Source organism: Cheilinus undulatus, linkage group 2 (assembly GCF_018320785.1).
Source record: "Cheilinus undulatus linkage group 2, ASM1832078v1, whole genome shotgun sequence".
Lineage (NCBI taxonomy): Eukaryota > Metazoa > Chordata > Actinopteri > Labriformes > Labridae > Cheilinus > Cheilinus undulatus.
Genome location: NC_054866.1, coordinates 54,182,341 through 54,197,953, shown reverse-complemented (window position 1 = coordinate 54,197,953; position 15,613 = coordinate 54,182,341). Strand labels below are relative to the sequence as shown.

Here is a 15,613-nt window from a genome sequence, read left to right as displayed (position 1 = left end):
TACTTGTGGACGAGCCTCATTCATGTCGTTTCAGGATGCAGAGTGTCAGATGCACACAGGTAGTGGGGCGGTAATGGATGAGTGAAATGATGGCTGTTACCTAGGTAACCACACCTGGGTGGCCCACATAGCTGCTCACTGCTGTCACCTATGAGAGAAACACTCTGTTGTCAGCAGTCATTCTTACCCATGAGTGAGCTGCTGCAGGAATGATCCAAACTTCTGTTGAGACCTGAGATCAGTTCTTTTGAAATGTCTGGTTTTTTGACAAAAAAAAAAAAAAAAAAAAAAAAAAAAATCCTTGTTGGTTTTTAAATGTATGCAGAATTTTCCCTGCATCATGAAAGAGAAACGGACAGTGTTTCAGTGTCATTCAGCTTTTCTCTTAAGTAACATACATCTGAGACCCAGACAGGAGTCACACTGGGTACTGATTATGCTCAGAAATTTGTGTGAATTTCATATTTTTGGTGCAATCTCTCCCTGGATCTCAGGCCCATTCTGGAGAAATTAACCTAATACGTGTTCACAGATCCTCATCTACTTTGCAGAGCAATCTTTCTCAGAGCAAAGCAGGCTTAAATACTGGTTTAGGCTGTATACGGTGGAAAATGGCTTTCTCAAGACTGTTAAAGTAGGAAAATACCAAAATGTCCTGTCAGTTTACTTTGGTTTACTAGTTTGCCTGGGCAACCTGCCCAAGTATAACATGTGGGAAACACTGGATTTAACAAGAAAGAACATTTAGATACAATAACAAAGCAGCATGGGTTTAATAACAGGTCAGATTCATCAAATCTTTAAGCCTAAAATCACACCTTCAACCAAAAATGAGAGTCTTGCATTTGATACGGATTTTGGGCAGTTTGAGTCCGTATATCAGAGGGTTGACCAGAGGCTGGCAGATGAGGAAGTACAGTGATGTAAAGACTCGCAGCGTTTGGGGCACACCGTCAACATCAAACTTAGCCTGCACTCCTTCCAAATAAATTCCAAAAATAAAGTTGAAAAGAGAAGCAAGATGAGGCATGCAGGTGCTGAAGGCTTTCTGTCTGGTCTGTTTGGAGCCACGACAACAAACTTTGAAGATCCTGGTGTAAGAATACAGGACTGGAGTTACACAACATAAGATTAGGACTATGGAGGAAATTAATTGAGTGAAATGGCTGGCTGCTGTGCCATGGCATGCCAGTTTAAAAATGGAGTAAAAATCACAGTATAGTCTGTTGATATCAGTGTCACACAACTCTGAAGTTACAGCCAGTGAGATTAAAACACAGTCTATCAGAAAAGGAATCAGCCAGCTCACTGCAATGAGAGACAAGACTCTGTTAGTGGTCATTCGTGTGTTATACTGCAGAGGAAAGCAGATAGAGAGGTATCGGTCGTAAGACATGGCGGTCAGTATCCAGAACTCCACACCTCCATAAGAGTACAAACAGAAGACCTGCAGGTAACAGAGGGAAGGAGAAATGGTGTGAATGTCTGAGAGAATCTGAACCATGAGAAAGAAAAACAGCCCTGTACTACCATACAGCTCATTAAAAAACAGGCTGCACAGAAGCATGTACATGGGTTCATGTAAGCTTCTGTTTAAAACGATGACCACAACAAGCAGAACATTAGAAAGAACTATGAACAGATAGAGGAGCAGAACAGTGATAAAATACACAGATTTCAGCTGTCCACTGTGGATGTAAGCAGTGAATGTGAAGAAAGAAATCTGAGTGGAATTTCCCATCATCCTTCTACCACCTTTGGGATCAGTCATCACCCTGATGTTCAAATAAGGACTGATGTGAATGTAAGGAACTGGAAACTCAGTTTTTTCTGTTGTCAGTATAAATAATATCAGCAGTAAAAAAGTAAATCCCTTCCACCTTAAATCCTCTAAAGTCAGCTGAATGCCAAAGTCAGAATCTTAACGTCAAAGTGAATAAAGTCTGAATGTTTAAGGTGGTCTGCTCTCTGGTCTGCCTCTCATCACAGATCTCTCCTCACTGATCTGAAGAGTCTCGTCTTCTTTAACCCTCTTTAATGACACGGGGTGTCTTCCACAAAAACTCAGCTCTGTTCCCTGATGACCTTATGTCCAGGGACCGCCACAGTGTCAGACTCATCACAGCAGGGCCGTGTCCTGCCATTTTGGCGCCCTAGCTGAGTTCATGACATTGCACCACCAAGCCCCAGAAAAATGAGGAAATTACTCTCCCCAGTACTGGAATAACGGTTAGTTATTTTTCTTGATGATTTGAGGACCTTATTAGGCCCAAACCTAAAGAGTAGAGGTGTAAAGATTGTCCGATATGGACCAGTTAACCTTTCGTAACATCAAAGGTCAGAGTGCATCGGGACACAGAGCTCTAGATCTGTACAAATGAGGCATGAACCAGTCTTTGGACTGGTTTTAACGTTAGAGATCAGTTCACTGAGGCTCGGCTGCTTGTTTTCATAGCCTGTTCGCCATACTCTGGCTCAGCGCCTGTAATCTTGCACGACCCGTGGTGACCTTTTACCTTGAAATGAGAGCACCTTCCATTCACAGTAGGTGCTCGCTAGGTAGCTGGATGTGTTTCAGAATGTTTGCACAGGAGACCTAACATTTCATCATTTTTATAAAGAAGATCAAGTCCATTTAGAATATTATGAAATTATCTTGTTTCCCCTTTTTTGTTATTTTTTGTTAAAGAAAAAAGTTATTTTGATTCTATAATCAGTTTGTACTGGATTGAATCTGACCGAACCCAATCAGATCAGACCAAATCGTTCTGTGTTATAATGAATCGTCAGTGAATCGAATCGTAGCCTGTGAATCGAGATTTGATTAAAATCATCTTGAGAAGGAGAGATTCACACCCTTACTAAACAGGGTCATTTTCTTCATGACAGGTTATGCTCTGTAGCTATTTCATGAACTCTAGACCCTTTAGGTACAATCAGAGTGAAAATTTAGAGGTGGAATAGTTAACAGAGGTCCTGATTCAGTTCGGGTTTGGATCACATGGTTAGGCTGACCTGGGAAATATGACCAGAGATGTTCAAGATTTCCACAAAATGTTCTCCCAGAAGGACTGAGGCATACTCAGGTACATTTTTGCAAACTCCAGTCTGGCTTTTTTATGTCTCTTTGTCAGCAGTGGGGTTCTCCTGGTTCTCCTGCCATAGCGCTTCATCTCATTCAGATGACCACGTACGGTCCCAGCTGACTCTTTTGCACCCTGAGTCTGCAGGACAGCCTGAATTTGTGTGGAAGTTGACTGAGGATGTTTATCCACCATTCCAACTATCCTGCGTTGCATTCTTTTGTCAATTTTTTTCTTTCATCCACATCCAGGGAGATTAGCCACAGTTCCATGGGTTATAAACTTCTTGATTATATTACGCACAGTGGACAAAGGAATTTCAAGATCTCAGACGATTCTGGGCTCTTCTTTTTCTTCTCCATGCTTGGTGTGACACACACAGGCACACAACACATAGGTTGAGTCAACTTTTAGACATTCTAACTGGCTTCAGGTGTGATTTCTAGATTGCCAGCACCTGTTACTGCCACAGGTGAGTTTAAATGAGCATCGCATGCTGGAAATAAAATGATTTACCCACAGTTTTAAAAGGGTGACAATCATTTTGTCTGGCCCATTTTTTGTTTTGTGTAAAATTGTGTCAATTTTGTCTTTTTTCTTCTGTTTTTTTTTGTATTGTTGCAATGAACATAAAGGAAATAAACACGTGTAAACCAATACTTTCATCCATGACACTATCTATCTATCTATCTATCTATCTATCTATCTATCTATCTATCTATCTATCTATCTATCTATCTATCTATCTATCTATCTATCGGTCAGAGAAAGGTCAGTGGTAACTTTATGAAACAATAACTCAAACAAATGTCATTGTTGTAGTTTTGTCCTGGCACTGACATGTTCTTTCATCTTGTTTATAGTAACTTTGACAGTAATGAGCCTCAGAGGAGATCCTCTCTTCATCAGTGTTTTCTATCTGTGGCTCTACACCAGACCAGACCCTGGAGACGTCTGTGTGGACTCTTGGACACCATGGAGATGGTAGCCTGCTTCACAAACATCTTAATTAGCTCCATCTCCTAGGGGTTATTCATTGAATCCTGCAGGAGAGTCAGAACTTTGTCCAGGACTTACAAAGTTAAAATGCTAACTTTTATCTGTAAATCTGGTTTTATGTGCACATTAGTAGGTGAAACATGATGAAACTTTCTACTAAAGTGGAGTTTCCACCTACATGTATCTCAAGATGAAACACATTCTCACAAAATTAGTTAGATCAGTCCATGTATGTTTCCATCCACTGTTGTTTAGTATCAGGAATCAACAGTTTAAGCAGGAGGTCTGTCTTTCTTGGCTTTAATGGAGAAATGTGACATTTTAGAGTTGCAAGTCCAGAAAACAGTAAATTTTTTAGATAAAATGAGTGATGGGACAAGAGGAGGACACGTGCGGGGACAGTGATGGGATGAGTGGAGGAGATGTGCAGGGACAGTGATGGGTCAAATCGAAGTGACGTGCAGGGAACGTGATGGGACGAGTGGAGGACACGTGATGGGATGAGTGGAGGAGACGTGCAGGGACCGTGATGGGATGAGTGGAGGAGACAGGCAGGGACAGTGATGGGACGAGTGGAGGAGACGTGCAGGGACCGTGATGGGATGAGTGGAGGAGACGTGATGGGATGAGTGGAGGAGACAGGCAGGGACAGTGATGGGACGAGTGGAGGAGACGTGCAGGGACCGTGATGGGATGAGTGGAGGAGACGTGGGGGCACAGCGATGGGACGAGTGGAGGAGACATGCAGGGACAGTGATGGGACGAGTGGAGGAGACGTGCAGGGACAGTGATGAGACGAGTGGAGGAGACGTGCAGGGACAGTGATGGGTCCAATGGAGGCAACGTGCAGTGAACGTGATGGGACGAGTGGAGGAGATGTGCAGGAACAGTGATGGGACGAGTGGAAGACACATGCAGGGACAGTGATGGGAAAAGTGGAGGAAACGTGCAGGGACAGCGATGGGACGAATGGAGGAGACGTGCAGGGACAGTGATGGGATGAGTGGAGGATACATACAGGGACAGTGATGGGACGAGTGGAGGAGACATGCAGGGACCGTGATGGGATGAGTGGAGGAGACGTGGGGGCACAGCGATGGGACAAGTGGAGGAGATGTGGGGGCACAGCAATGGGATGAGTGGAGGAGATGTGCAGGGACAGTGATGGGACGAGTGGAGGAGACATGCAGGGACAGTGATGGGAGGAGTGAAGGAGACATGCAGGGACAGTGATGGGACGAGTGGCGGACATGATGGGACGAGTGGAGGAGATGTGCAGGAACAGTGACGGGACGGGTGGAGGAGATGTCCAGGAAGCTGGATGTCAGGCTAATGCCGTTTAAGGCTGAAACATTCTTAGAAAAAGCCTCTCAGAGGAGTTTTGGCCCAAGCACAATAACCTCAGTCTGGTCTGAGTGAAGGAGTTGGACATTTCTGCTCATCCTGTGATAAAATGAATCAAACTCTCTGGTCTTTTAAAATCAGGTTAGGACAAGTTTGAAAACAGTTATCAAAAGGACAGACATAAATCGTGCAGGGAGTGCAGATGGTCAAGTGGTTAAAGGCACTTGCGATGTACGCGGACAGCATGGGTTCGAATCCAGCCTTTGGCCCTTCACTGCATGTCTCTTCCCACTCTTTTCCCTGTTTCAGAGTCTATCCACTGTCCTTGCTCTATCAAATAAAGGCATGACAAGGCCCAAAAATAAATCTTAAAAAAAAAAGAATTCTGGTGCAACACACCCGCTGTCCACTTCTCGTCTGCTATCCCAAATGCTCCCACAGCTGTCACACCACCAGCAGAGCTCCTCACTCCTCAACTTGCCACTGTGTGTATTCCGCGCCGTAACACTTTGGATTTTCCACACTCTGGCTGGCTGGCATCCGTGCACATCTGCTCCATGGTGGCTCCTTTCTTTCATCCTCGAGATGGTCGTGTGTCCCCGAACTTTCACAATCCACTCCTCTTCCTGCCTCCAGTGTCTCTTCCTCCTCTTTGCCGTGTCCTTTACTTCCTCATTCTGCTGTTGTAGGCCCTCCCTTCAGCCACCGATGGGCAGCAGCAGCTCGGCTGCTGCACCACATTGGTGCACTGATCTGTCATTTTACAGGTGCAGTTCATCTAAAATCAGTCTCAACAATGCAGAATGGTTCTAAAAGCATGCAACCAAAGCAAGGCAATTAAAACAATCAGAATCACAATAGAATAAATATCTGTATAAAAATTCCAAGTATAAATGAATGCAAAAATTCTATAAACAAATAATAAAACCATATTTCTACTTTGTGACAATCCGGGTCTTAATGTCTTTATGGCATGCTTCTAGTGCAAATAAGTGAGTTTTGTCATCAGGCTTCATGGATACATACAGGTGGATGTCATCAGCATAACAGTTAAATCTCTGGCATGGTTCCTCATAATATCACCAAAAGGAAGCAAAGAGAGAGAGGCAGAGAGCGCTGAGGAACTCCAGAGCTAACTTTGGTGTGAGTAGAAGACTGATCATTAACATGGACAAACCGAGATCGGTCTGAGAGAGAGGATTTAAACCATGTTAATGCTACTGCTGTGATTCTCTGTAACAGGATCTGATGGTCAGTGGAATGAAAAAGCAGCACTGTGCTTGAATAAAACACAGACAGAGAAGAGCTCCGTCAGAAGCTAGCAGGAAATCATTAGTCACTTTAACTGAAGCAGTTTCAGAGCTATGGTGGCTCTAAATCCTGATCAAATAGTCTGTTATTTAGAAGAAAGTCACTGAGCTGATTGGCCACTACTTCCTTGATGATCTTAGGAATCAAAGGGAGATCAGATATGGGTCTATAGTTAGCTAAGGAGGCTGAATCAAGTGCTTGCTTTCTAAGTTTAGGTTTAATCACACCTACTTCAAAGACTGCAACACATATTCTGTCATTAATGACGTATCTATCATGTTCAGGGTAGACCTGCTAACTAGAGGAGAAACAGACTTAGCTAATAGGTTGGGATCGGATCTAACAGGCAGGCTGACGGTTTAGATGAAGAGATTATTGATCTGAGTTTTTGAAGATTAATTTGGTAGAAATGTTCCATGTGGCTATCAGGTTCTAGAGCTGACTTTGCTGTACCAGAAATTCAGGATGAATCAACATCCGGGTCAAATTTGTCTCTAATTTTAATAATTTTATAACTTAAAAAAGCTGTAACTGTCTGTCACCTGGGCTACAGTGCTGAAAAGGATTCTGGGATTCTTTTTAGTCTCTTTGATTAAAGTAGAGTAATACAAACTCCAGCCGGTCGCAGCGCCTTCATGTAGTTATTATGCTGCCAAAGTTCATGCACAGAAGCTGTGTTTCTGAACTGAACCAAGGAGCTTGTCTCTGTTTAAGAGGAGTGACTGATGTTAGCATGCAGGACTGCTTTTAATATTTAACGAAAATGAAACGACTGATAAAACACCAACAAAGTCGAGAGTCACATTCAGATTTCAGATCATGTCAATGGATGAGTAACAAAACCCAGTCCTGAGATGGTACCGATACCAACACATCCAGTACCTACCAAACCAAAGTCCAGCATAGATATGGGTTCTTCATTTTTAACACACCATCCCAAATAAAAGGCACTGGAAACATGTGGAAGCTGTGTGGTTTATGCATTCTTTAGGATACTGTTCTGTCTCTGATGCCATTCCTGTATGTGGATTTAGATAGAGCCTCTTTGGCCTGATGAACTCCTTTGTTGTTTTGGCAGTGTGTTTTGGGTTGACCCCAGCCTAATCCACACAGCATCCTCTAAGCCTCGTTTCTGCTTTAAGAGAGGGAGAAATCTTAGAGGTATCGTTGTCACCTCTATGTATAAAGAACCTACACAAACCAGTTGGCTTTCTGAACAGGTGTACGGTAACTATAAATGTGGCTAATGTACACACTGTTCTAACACACTCAATACTCAAGCTTTTTTCCATCCTCTCCCAGGAAAGAAATGTGACAGAAAACAATTTATTAACTGCCTCTCCACCCATGATATCTACACTTTGAAATGTCCTAGTGGTATGATGTAGTATGTAGGCCAAACTAAACGTAATCTCAAATGGAGAATTGCAGAACATAAGGCTGCCATCAGAAATGGTAACATGGATTGTGCCATTGCAAGGCATTACAAGGAGAAAAATCACAGGTCAGCCTCGACCCTGAAATTTATTGGTATTGAAAGAATTATACCCAAACCTAGAGGTGGCAATTTGATGAACCAACTCTTAAGAAGGGGGGCTTTTTGGATCTATGAACTGAATACTATTGAACCATATGGCCTCAATGGAGCAAAAGATTTAAGCTGTTTTTTATGAGATGTAGATCCTGATGATTTGTCTTTTCTTCCCTACAGGTGATACAGACCCACAGGGAGAGATAAAACAGGTTTCCTAACCTTCAGTAATTTCCCCACCCTAATCAGTGAGAGGGACAGCTGCTTCATTTTAATTCTAATTATTTATTAATAAACTTCTTTCAGCAACCCAGGTCGAGGAGGTCATTGATCCTAAGAGTTAATATAACCTCATATATTACATATTTTTGTAACTTGGATCAATTAGGTCTTCCATCCCTTGTTATGGATTTTCACCTTTGATATTTGTACAGCTCCTATTTTGTTTCTTTATTCTTGTAACTCTGTTGTATTATATATTCTCTGGTTGTTGTTATGCTGAGTGATTTGGTTGATTATTGGTCACATGACCATGTGTATCAAGCACACCTGTGTACGCCCGTTTGATTATACTGGGCAAACCTGAAGAAGCTACATGGGAAACGCTTTGTTCGCTAAGTTTAATTAAAGTCTCTTAGTGTGCGGTAGATTATTTCTCTTTGTCTACTTTGGACCTGCTACCAAAAGGCACATGGCAACCTGGGGATCTCCATTAAACACTCAGCATCTACGTGTATTTATCTTTGGCCCACAGCTAACTCACTGACTTCATAGAGACTTCTTACATCTACATCACACTCACCTGCCCAGGTGTGTGACTTTAAGCGTTAGTTGGGGGGATAAATATTAAAACGAGTTTTTACTGCTACATAAATCTTTGGCCGTTTTAAAGCATTAAGATTGCAGCGTTAGACACACTCAGCCACCTTCAGCTCAGGAGGAATTTCCTTTGCTGAGGTCTGGACGGTGGCTGCAGTTGTGTGAGTAAACCACCAGGTGGAGACAGAATCACATCAATATGAGAGCCACATCTATTTAGGAGAAATTCAACTGAGAGCTTATTTCTGACTGTTACACAAAACAAGTCTCTTCTTTCAATTCATTATTTAGCATCAATTATTTTCTGACTTCAAATGATCTGACTTTAATGTTTTACCAACATAAACCAAAATCAGAATCCTTCAGTGAAACGGACCATTATTAAAATGGCTTCTACAAATGTTAATGAAAAATATAAAACCATGGCGTGAACAGTAGTGTGTTTATGAATCATAGAATATACAGCAGGGCTGATCAATGATGGAAAAATCATAATCATCATTATTTTTCATTGATTTTAGATCAGGATTATTGAACATGATTACTCAGTGATTTTACAACATCTGCATCACAGACATTTATCTTAAACACTTTAACATATTCAGCACTTAGAAATACACTTCAGTACAGGAAAGGATAGCATATAATAACATGTCCAACATCAATAGTTGACTGAGAATTCTTAGAAATGTTTCCTAAGTTTCTCTGCCATGAAGTGTTAATTTAAACTGATGTATAAAGGAAATAAAGCACATGAAGTGGACAAACAGCTCCAGATAAACTGGGAGTTCTGGTCAGCACGTGGAATCAATGAAGCTTAAAACAGCAAATAAACGTGACTGGTGTGTCCCTCAAACTTGTAAACATGAAGATAACTACTGTTTGACTTTGAGTAGACAACAAAGCAGGAGGACAATGAACCAATCAGGAGCAGCCTTACTCCAGCTTAGCAGTCTGCTGCTACAGGTGAAGGAAATCACACAGATAAACAGGAACTAAATGAATACAAACTTAGGTGTAGTTTAGCGCTGTCAAAGTTAATGTGTTACTAATGTGTTAACTAAAATTACTTTTAATGCCACTGTTTTTGGGTTACAAGATTAACACATGTGTTCTGTGTGACCCTCGACCCATCCCGTAGTTTGCTAGGTCAGGAAGCGGCGCCATCATGATGCAGTGCCAGCAAACAGAAATGGATAAAGTACGGTGACTGTTGAATGACAGGTTCAGCTTTCAGATCATGCTAGATAAGACTGATGTTATTTGCCCTTACTATTTACACCTTACCACTTGCTGGCAAACCAAACTGCCACTGCAGAGAGCCGCCCCCCTAGCCAAAGGCAGGCCATGCTGGATTGTTTATAACGGAGATGCTCGGATAACTCTGCAATCAGAGATAGACCGGCGATCTGGAATACTGGGCATTTCCCCGGTGGCCCGACACACTCTGCAGCCAGTATAATTTATTCATTTATTTATTTATTTTCACCATGTACAGGCCCAATAAAGCAGGAGTAGCGGTGCATTAGTTGTTTCCTTTAAAATGCCAGTTATCTGGTCCAATCACGTCTCCTGAAGGTCCGTTTACCCCCCCGCCACCATCCCCAAATTTCGTTTGGCAGTCTCCTCTGCAGCAGCAACCACAGTCGTCCAAGTGGTGGTTAGAAATCCGCAGCCCCACGTCGTTCATCCTGCTAGTGAGGGAGCTGTAAGACACCGGTAAAACAGCCGCTTGGTACAACAAGTTTGTGTGGGGCTGCTCTTAGCCTGGCCTTCAGCCCCCGGCTTGTTTGCCCAGCTTCTGCCTTCTCGCACAATGCCGTCTCTACCTCATCCCCACCCAGCTGTAGGGGTTGTGCTGCTCCGTGTCCTCCAAGCGCCCTGTTCTCCAGAAAACCTCCATCGAGAAAGATAAAAACTTCATGGGCACGCTTCCTTTGCAGTAGTCAAAGCAGCAGTCTCTTTTACACAGATGATCTTTAAGTGATTTAAACTAAAGTGACTATGTCCTTTATATCCATGTGTGATGATGAGATTTGTTGTTCTGAGTTACTGCTGAGAACAGAGGAGTTAACTAGAAGTCTGAAGTTAGACACTACATTGCGGTGTTATTCAATAATGTTTCATTAAGGTCAGTATCTCCATCTTTTGTGGCTTGTTGGGCTTAACTTTACCATGTTGTGCTCTCAGCATATATTTGGAGCATTCAGTATCTTTGTAGTATCAACATTGCAAAGCAGATAGATTCACCTGTTTCCATATTTCTCACTGGCAAATCCATCTTGCAAAGCTCCCATCTGAACAGATCTGCTCGAATTCGGCAAGAGTCTAATGGTCACATGTTTTGTTGCTCTGATTGGCCCATAAAGATGTGACAGACAAGACATTTATCCAATCACCCTCCGAGTTTTTTTCAAAGGCTCTGCCCTTTCCCAAACACCGTCTATGGAAGGTTTCCCAGATGGATGTGTGAAACACATCCATCTGGCGGGTCAGGTTATGTCTTTGAGCTAAATCTAGACAACTTTTTGGACATGATCTGTTGTTGTTTTGGATTGTTGCAATGAACAAACATTTGCATGAGGAAAGCATTTTGGTCTACTCGAGTCAACAACAGTATTCAAATCTTAAGAAATATTCCTGTATGGCACATTTAGAACAGATAAAAATGGTGTGATTAATTTGCGATTTATCGTGTGCCAACTATGAAAGTAACGAGAATAATTGTGATTAAAAATGTTTTCTTTAATTGTCAACCTTTAACCAAAGTTGTTTGTCCTGAGATAATGAGGTAAGTTCTATTTTAGTTACCAAAATTTCCCTGCAGCCTTGGGAAATTGGAGGTTAAATACACTGCCCGGACAAAAAAAAAGTCGCCACCAAAAAAAGGTCACACTCAAATATTTCGTTTGGACCGCCTTTAGCTTTGATTACAGCACGCATTCGCTGTGGCATTGTTTCGATAAGCTTCTGCAGTGTCACAAGATTTATTTCCATCCAGTGTTGCATTAATTTTAATTTGGATGATGGGAGAGTCTGACCACTGCGCAAAACCTTCTCCAGCACATCCCAAAGATTCTCAATGGGGTTAAGGTCTGGACTCTGTGGTGGCCAATCCATGTGTGAAAATGATGTCTCATGTTCCCTGAACCACTCTTTCACAATTTGAGTCAGATGAATCCTGGCATTGTCATCTTGGAATATGCCCGTGCCATTAGGGAAGAAAAAATCCATTGTTTAAGAAATGGGAAGTTACTCATTGCATCAGCTGGGGTTAAATAACTTGTTGCCAGCTGAAAGATAATCGCCCATGCAGTAATTATCCAATAGGAGGCTTGTACCTATTTGCTTAGTTAAATCCAGGTGGTGACTTTTTTTTGGCCAGGCAGTGTATAATGTAAGCATTGACGCCCTTTTGAAACAATTCAAATTTTCAAAGGTTTTCTTTTGTCCTGGCTCTTTGTTCGGTCATGTTTTGTTGGACTAGCACTGATCTGTTATAATAGGCCACAACAGAGTCTAGAAGTGAAGTCTAGACCTGTGTCACAGGGTGACTGTGTGCATATGCATGTTTGTGTACAGGCACAATTGGATGTGTGTGTAGAGGCATTTCCTGGACTTTTGTGGGGTTAATCAACACACCGGTAGGCTAATCATGCTCCTAGTGATGTAGCAGGGTGAGCGGTGTGCTGCACTCTGCAGTGTTTTTAAGGCCATCCAGGTGATTTAGGAGTTGAACGCAGGTGCGCAGAAAGAGGGCAGCGGAGGAAGACGCCACAAGAGAGAACAGACGAGACAAGAAGGCCAACCGACGGATGGTTTGATTGCCTGGTCTGTGGTGCTGAAAGAAGCGGCAGGAAGTAAGGATCCACCAAAGTACCTGGTGGAGCGGGGAAGGACAGGTAGGCACGCACACTTAATCACAGCAAAGACTGCTGCTAGGAGGGAGACAGACGCTTCGTTGGAAAGAGGAGGTGTGAATGTATGCTTGACCCCTCCCCCGGTTTAGTCTCTCCTCCATTCTTTTATTTTGATTGTAAGTTGTAAATAGGAGGAGCCCTGGCAGCTCAAGGAGGAAAATTTCTTTTAGAATTATGACTTGTAATTGCAGGCTTTTTTTTTTTTTGTTTAGTTTAGTTTAGTTTTGATCTACTCAGAAATTTAGTTTGCTCTATTATGATTTTGTTATTCTTTAAGCTGTTTGAGTTCATTCATCTAGTTTATTGGGTTTTTCTTAATTTGGAATTCATGGCTCATCTTCTTAGTTTTTTGTTTAAACCAACTTATAGGGTCTCTGGTTGCAGGCACAATGATGTTTACCTAGATTTGTTTCTGTGTCCGCCAGCTGGAGGCTCGACCAAGCCGCCGACAGCTGCTGGTCGCTGGACCATAGGACTAACATCAGAAGGCTACTGGACTGTACAATGCAGATGGGAAACTGGGCCGGACATTCAGGGACCCCTACCAGTTTTTAGCTGTTTTTTATTTTTCTAGCCTTTTTGTTTTAAAATTCTTGTAACTGTTTTAACCTGGCATCATATAAGATAAATTATTATTGTTGAACTTAAGCCACTCTGCATGCTGTTTTGGGGTTAGGACACTCCCCAGTAGATTCTATATTTTCATCTGGAATTTCAGTTTTTATTACCACAAACCCTAGCCCACACCTGTGTCACCTGCTCTCTTTGTAAAGTGTCTTGAGATAACTTTGGTTATGGATTAGCGCTATACAATGATTGTTTGACTTGATGTGAGGCTTGCATGCTGCTGTTGCCATGGAAACCCATTCATGCAGCTCCTGCAGCAGTTTTAGTGTTTACATTAATGTCAGTGGAAGTTCAGACTTCTTCACCTATGGAAGTTGCTGTTGTTCCTAAACGCTTCCACTTTCTAATAATGTAATTCAGAGCTGACTGTGGAATATCCAGCAGGGATGAATTTCACCAGATCTTTTATTGCAAAGGTGGCATCTGTCCCAGTACCACACTTGAAGTCTCTGAGCTCTTCAGAGCGACCTGTTAGGATCACAAATGTTTGGGAGTGCATGGCTAGGTGATGATTTTATTTTTCAGGTCTGATTTACACACCTGAATTTCAAAATTAAAAGGTGTGGCCAATTACTTTGTCCATATGGTGTTTAAGTATGTATTATAATGTCTGGTTAAGTCAGACAAACAATAGTTGACATTTAGAACCTCACATACCTGCGTGTCACCACCTGCTAACTTAAGAGGCAGATGAAGGCAAAAGACAAAACTTCCCCTTACTGAAAAAATCCCAATCTGATCTTGTCTTGCACATGTAAGTTGGACAGTCCGATACTAGACGGGAGGCCACCAGAAGAAGGAAATAGTTTGTCCTTTATCTAGACTTTAACTCTACTCTTTTAGTAGCAGGAGCAAACTGCTTCCTCTGGATCAGGGGTGTCAAACTCAAGGCCTGGGGGCCAAATCTGGCCCATGGTACTGTTGTACGCGGCCCGCAAGATCACATCATATTTCTATTGTAATTGGCCCGCTGGTATGAGGTCTGCAGATTTACTACAGTATAAACAGGTAAACTTAACCTTTGAAAGGTGAAAAAGAGTAAAAATATTTAGATAAAAAGTCAGGAATGTGAAACAAAAATGTTTTCATTTCATATTTTCAATTTTGCATCTCACCATCAAATTTATTGTCTGACTTTTTATTTCATATTTTGACCTTCTAAATTTACAAATTTGACATTTCACATCTAAATTTAACCTTTAAAATTCACAGTAAATTTAAAGTCATATTTGGACCTTTTTCAACTCAGTTTCCAATTTGATCTCACCTTTTGTCCTTCTCAATTCCAATCTTTGACTTTTTATTCCACATTTTGACCTTTTAGACTCACAATTCAAAATTTTCAGTCATGTTTTTGCCTTTTAAACTCATGGTTTTAAATTTTATGTAATATTTCCATTTTAAAAACTCCCAACTTTGACATTTTTTCTCATATATTTGCCCTTTAAAATCTGTATTTTGACTTTGAATTTTGTGTTTTGACCTTTTTAACTAATACGCTTGACTGTCATCTCAGATTTTGAGCCGTTATACTTCTAATTTCGGCTTTTTAAATCTGAAAACCATTTATCATTCTGAATGATAAATGTTTTCCCCATTTTTTTTAACTGGTGAATGATAGTTTATGGTTAAATGTTGACCCTGTTAGGCTCTCAGGTTAGACCTAAATTCAAAATCTGTCCCGTGCTGTGATTGAGTTTGACACCCCAATCTAGATATTCAGCTGTAACCTTAATGAGTCTTTTACAGAGGACATTTTAATCCTAATTCACAAAGGTGGAAGAGATCATCCATGTGCTTTTAGCTCTTACAATCTCTGCTGTGCTGCCCTTAAGAAAAAGAAAAAAAAAACTTATCACCTAAGTAGAGCCACAGATATGAGGAAGTGTGACCACAGGGACTGAGATCAGCTGAAACAGTCTCGCAGAGCAGAGGATATAAAATTGGTCATGGGAGAGATGCAGGATAAGTTCTTTATT

General features: G+C 41.7%; 1 protein-coding gene across 1 annotated transcript; it reads right to left on the bottom strand.

Moving 5' to 3' along the window:
• Window positions 1-820: 820 nt before the first annotated feature.
• On the bottom strand, window positions 821-1,744 carry LOC121527169 (olfactory receptor 6N2-like). Its single transcript, XM_041813966.1, has one exon. It carries the CDS (start codon window positions 1,742-1,744, stop codon window positions 821-823), a length of 924 nt encoding a protein of 307 aa, XP_041669900.1.
• Between the last annotated feature and the right edge of the window lie 13,869 nt (window positions 1,745-15,613).

Excerpts from the sequence above, each read along its gene's own strand:
- LOC121527169 (XM_041813966.1), bottom strand. The coding sequence starts at position 1,744 with ATGATGGGAAATTCCACTCAGATTTCTTTCTTCACATTCACTGCTTAC.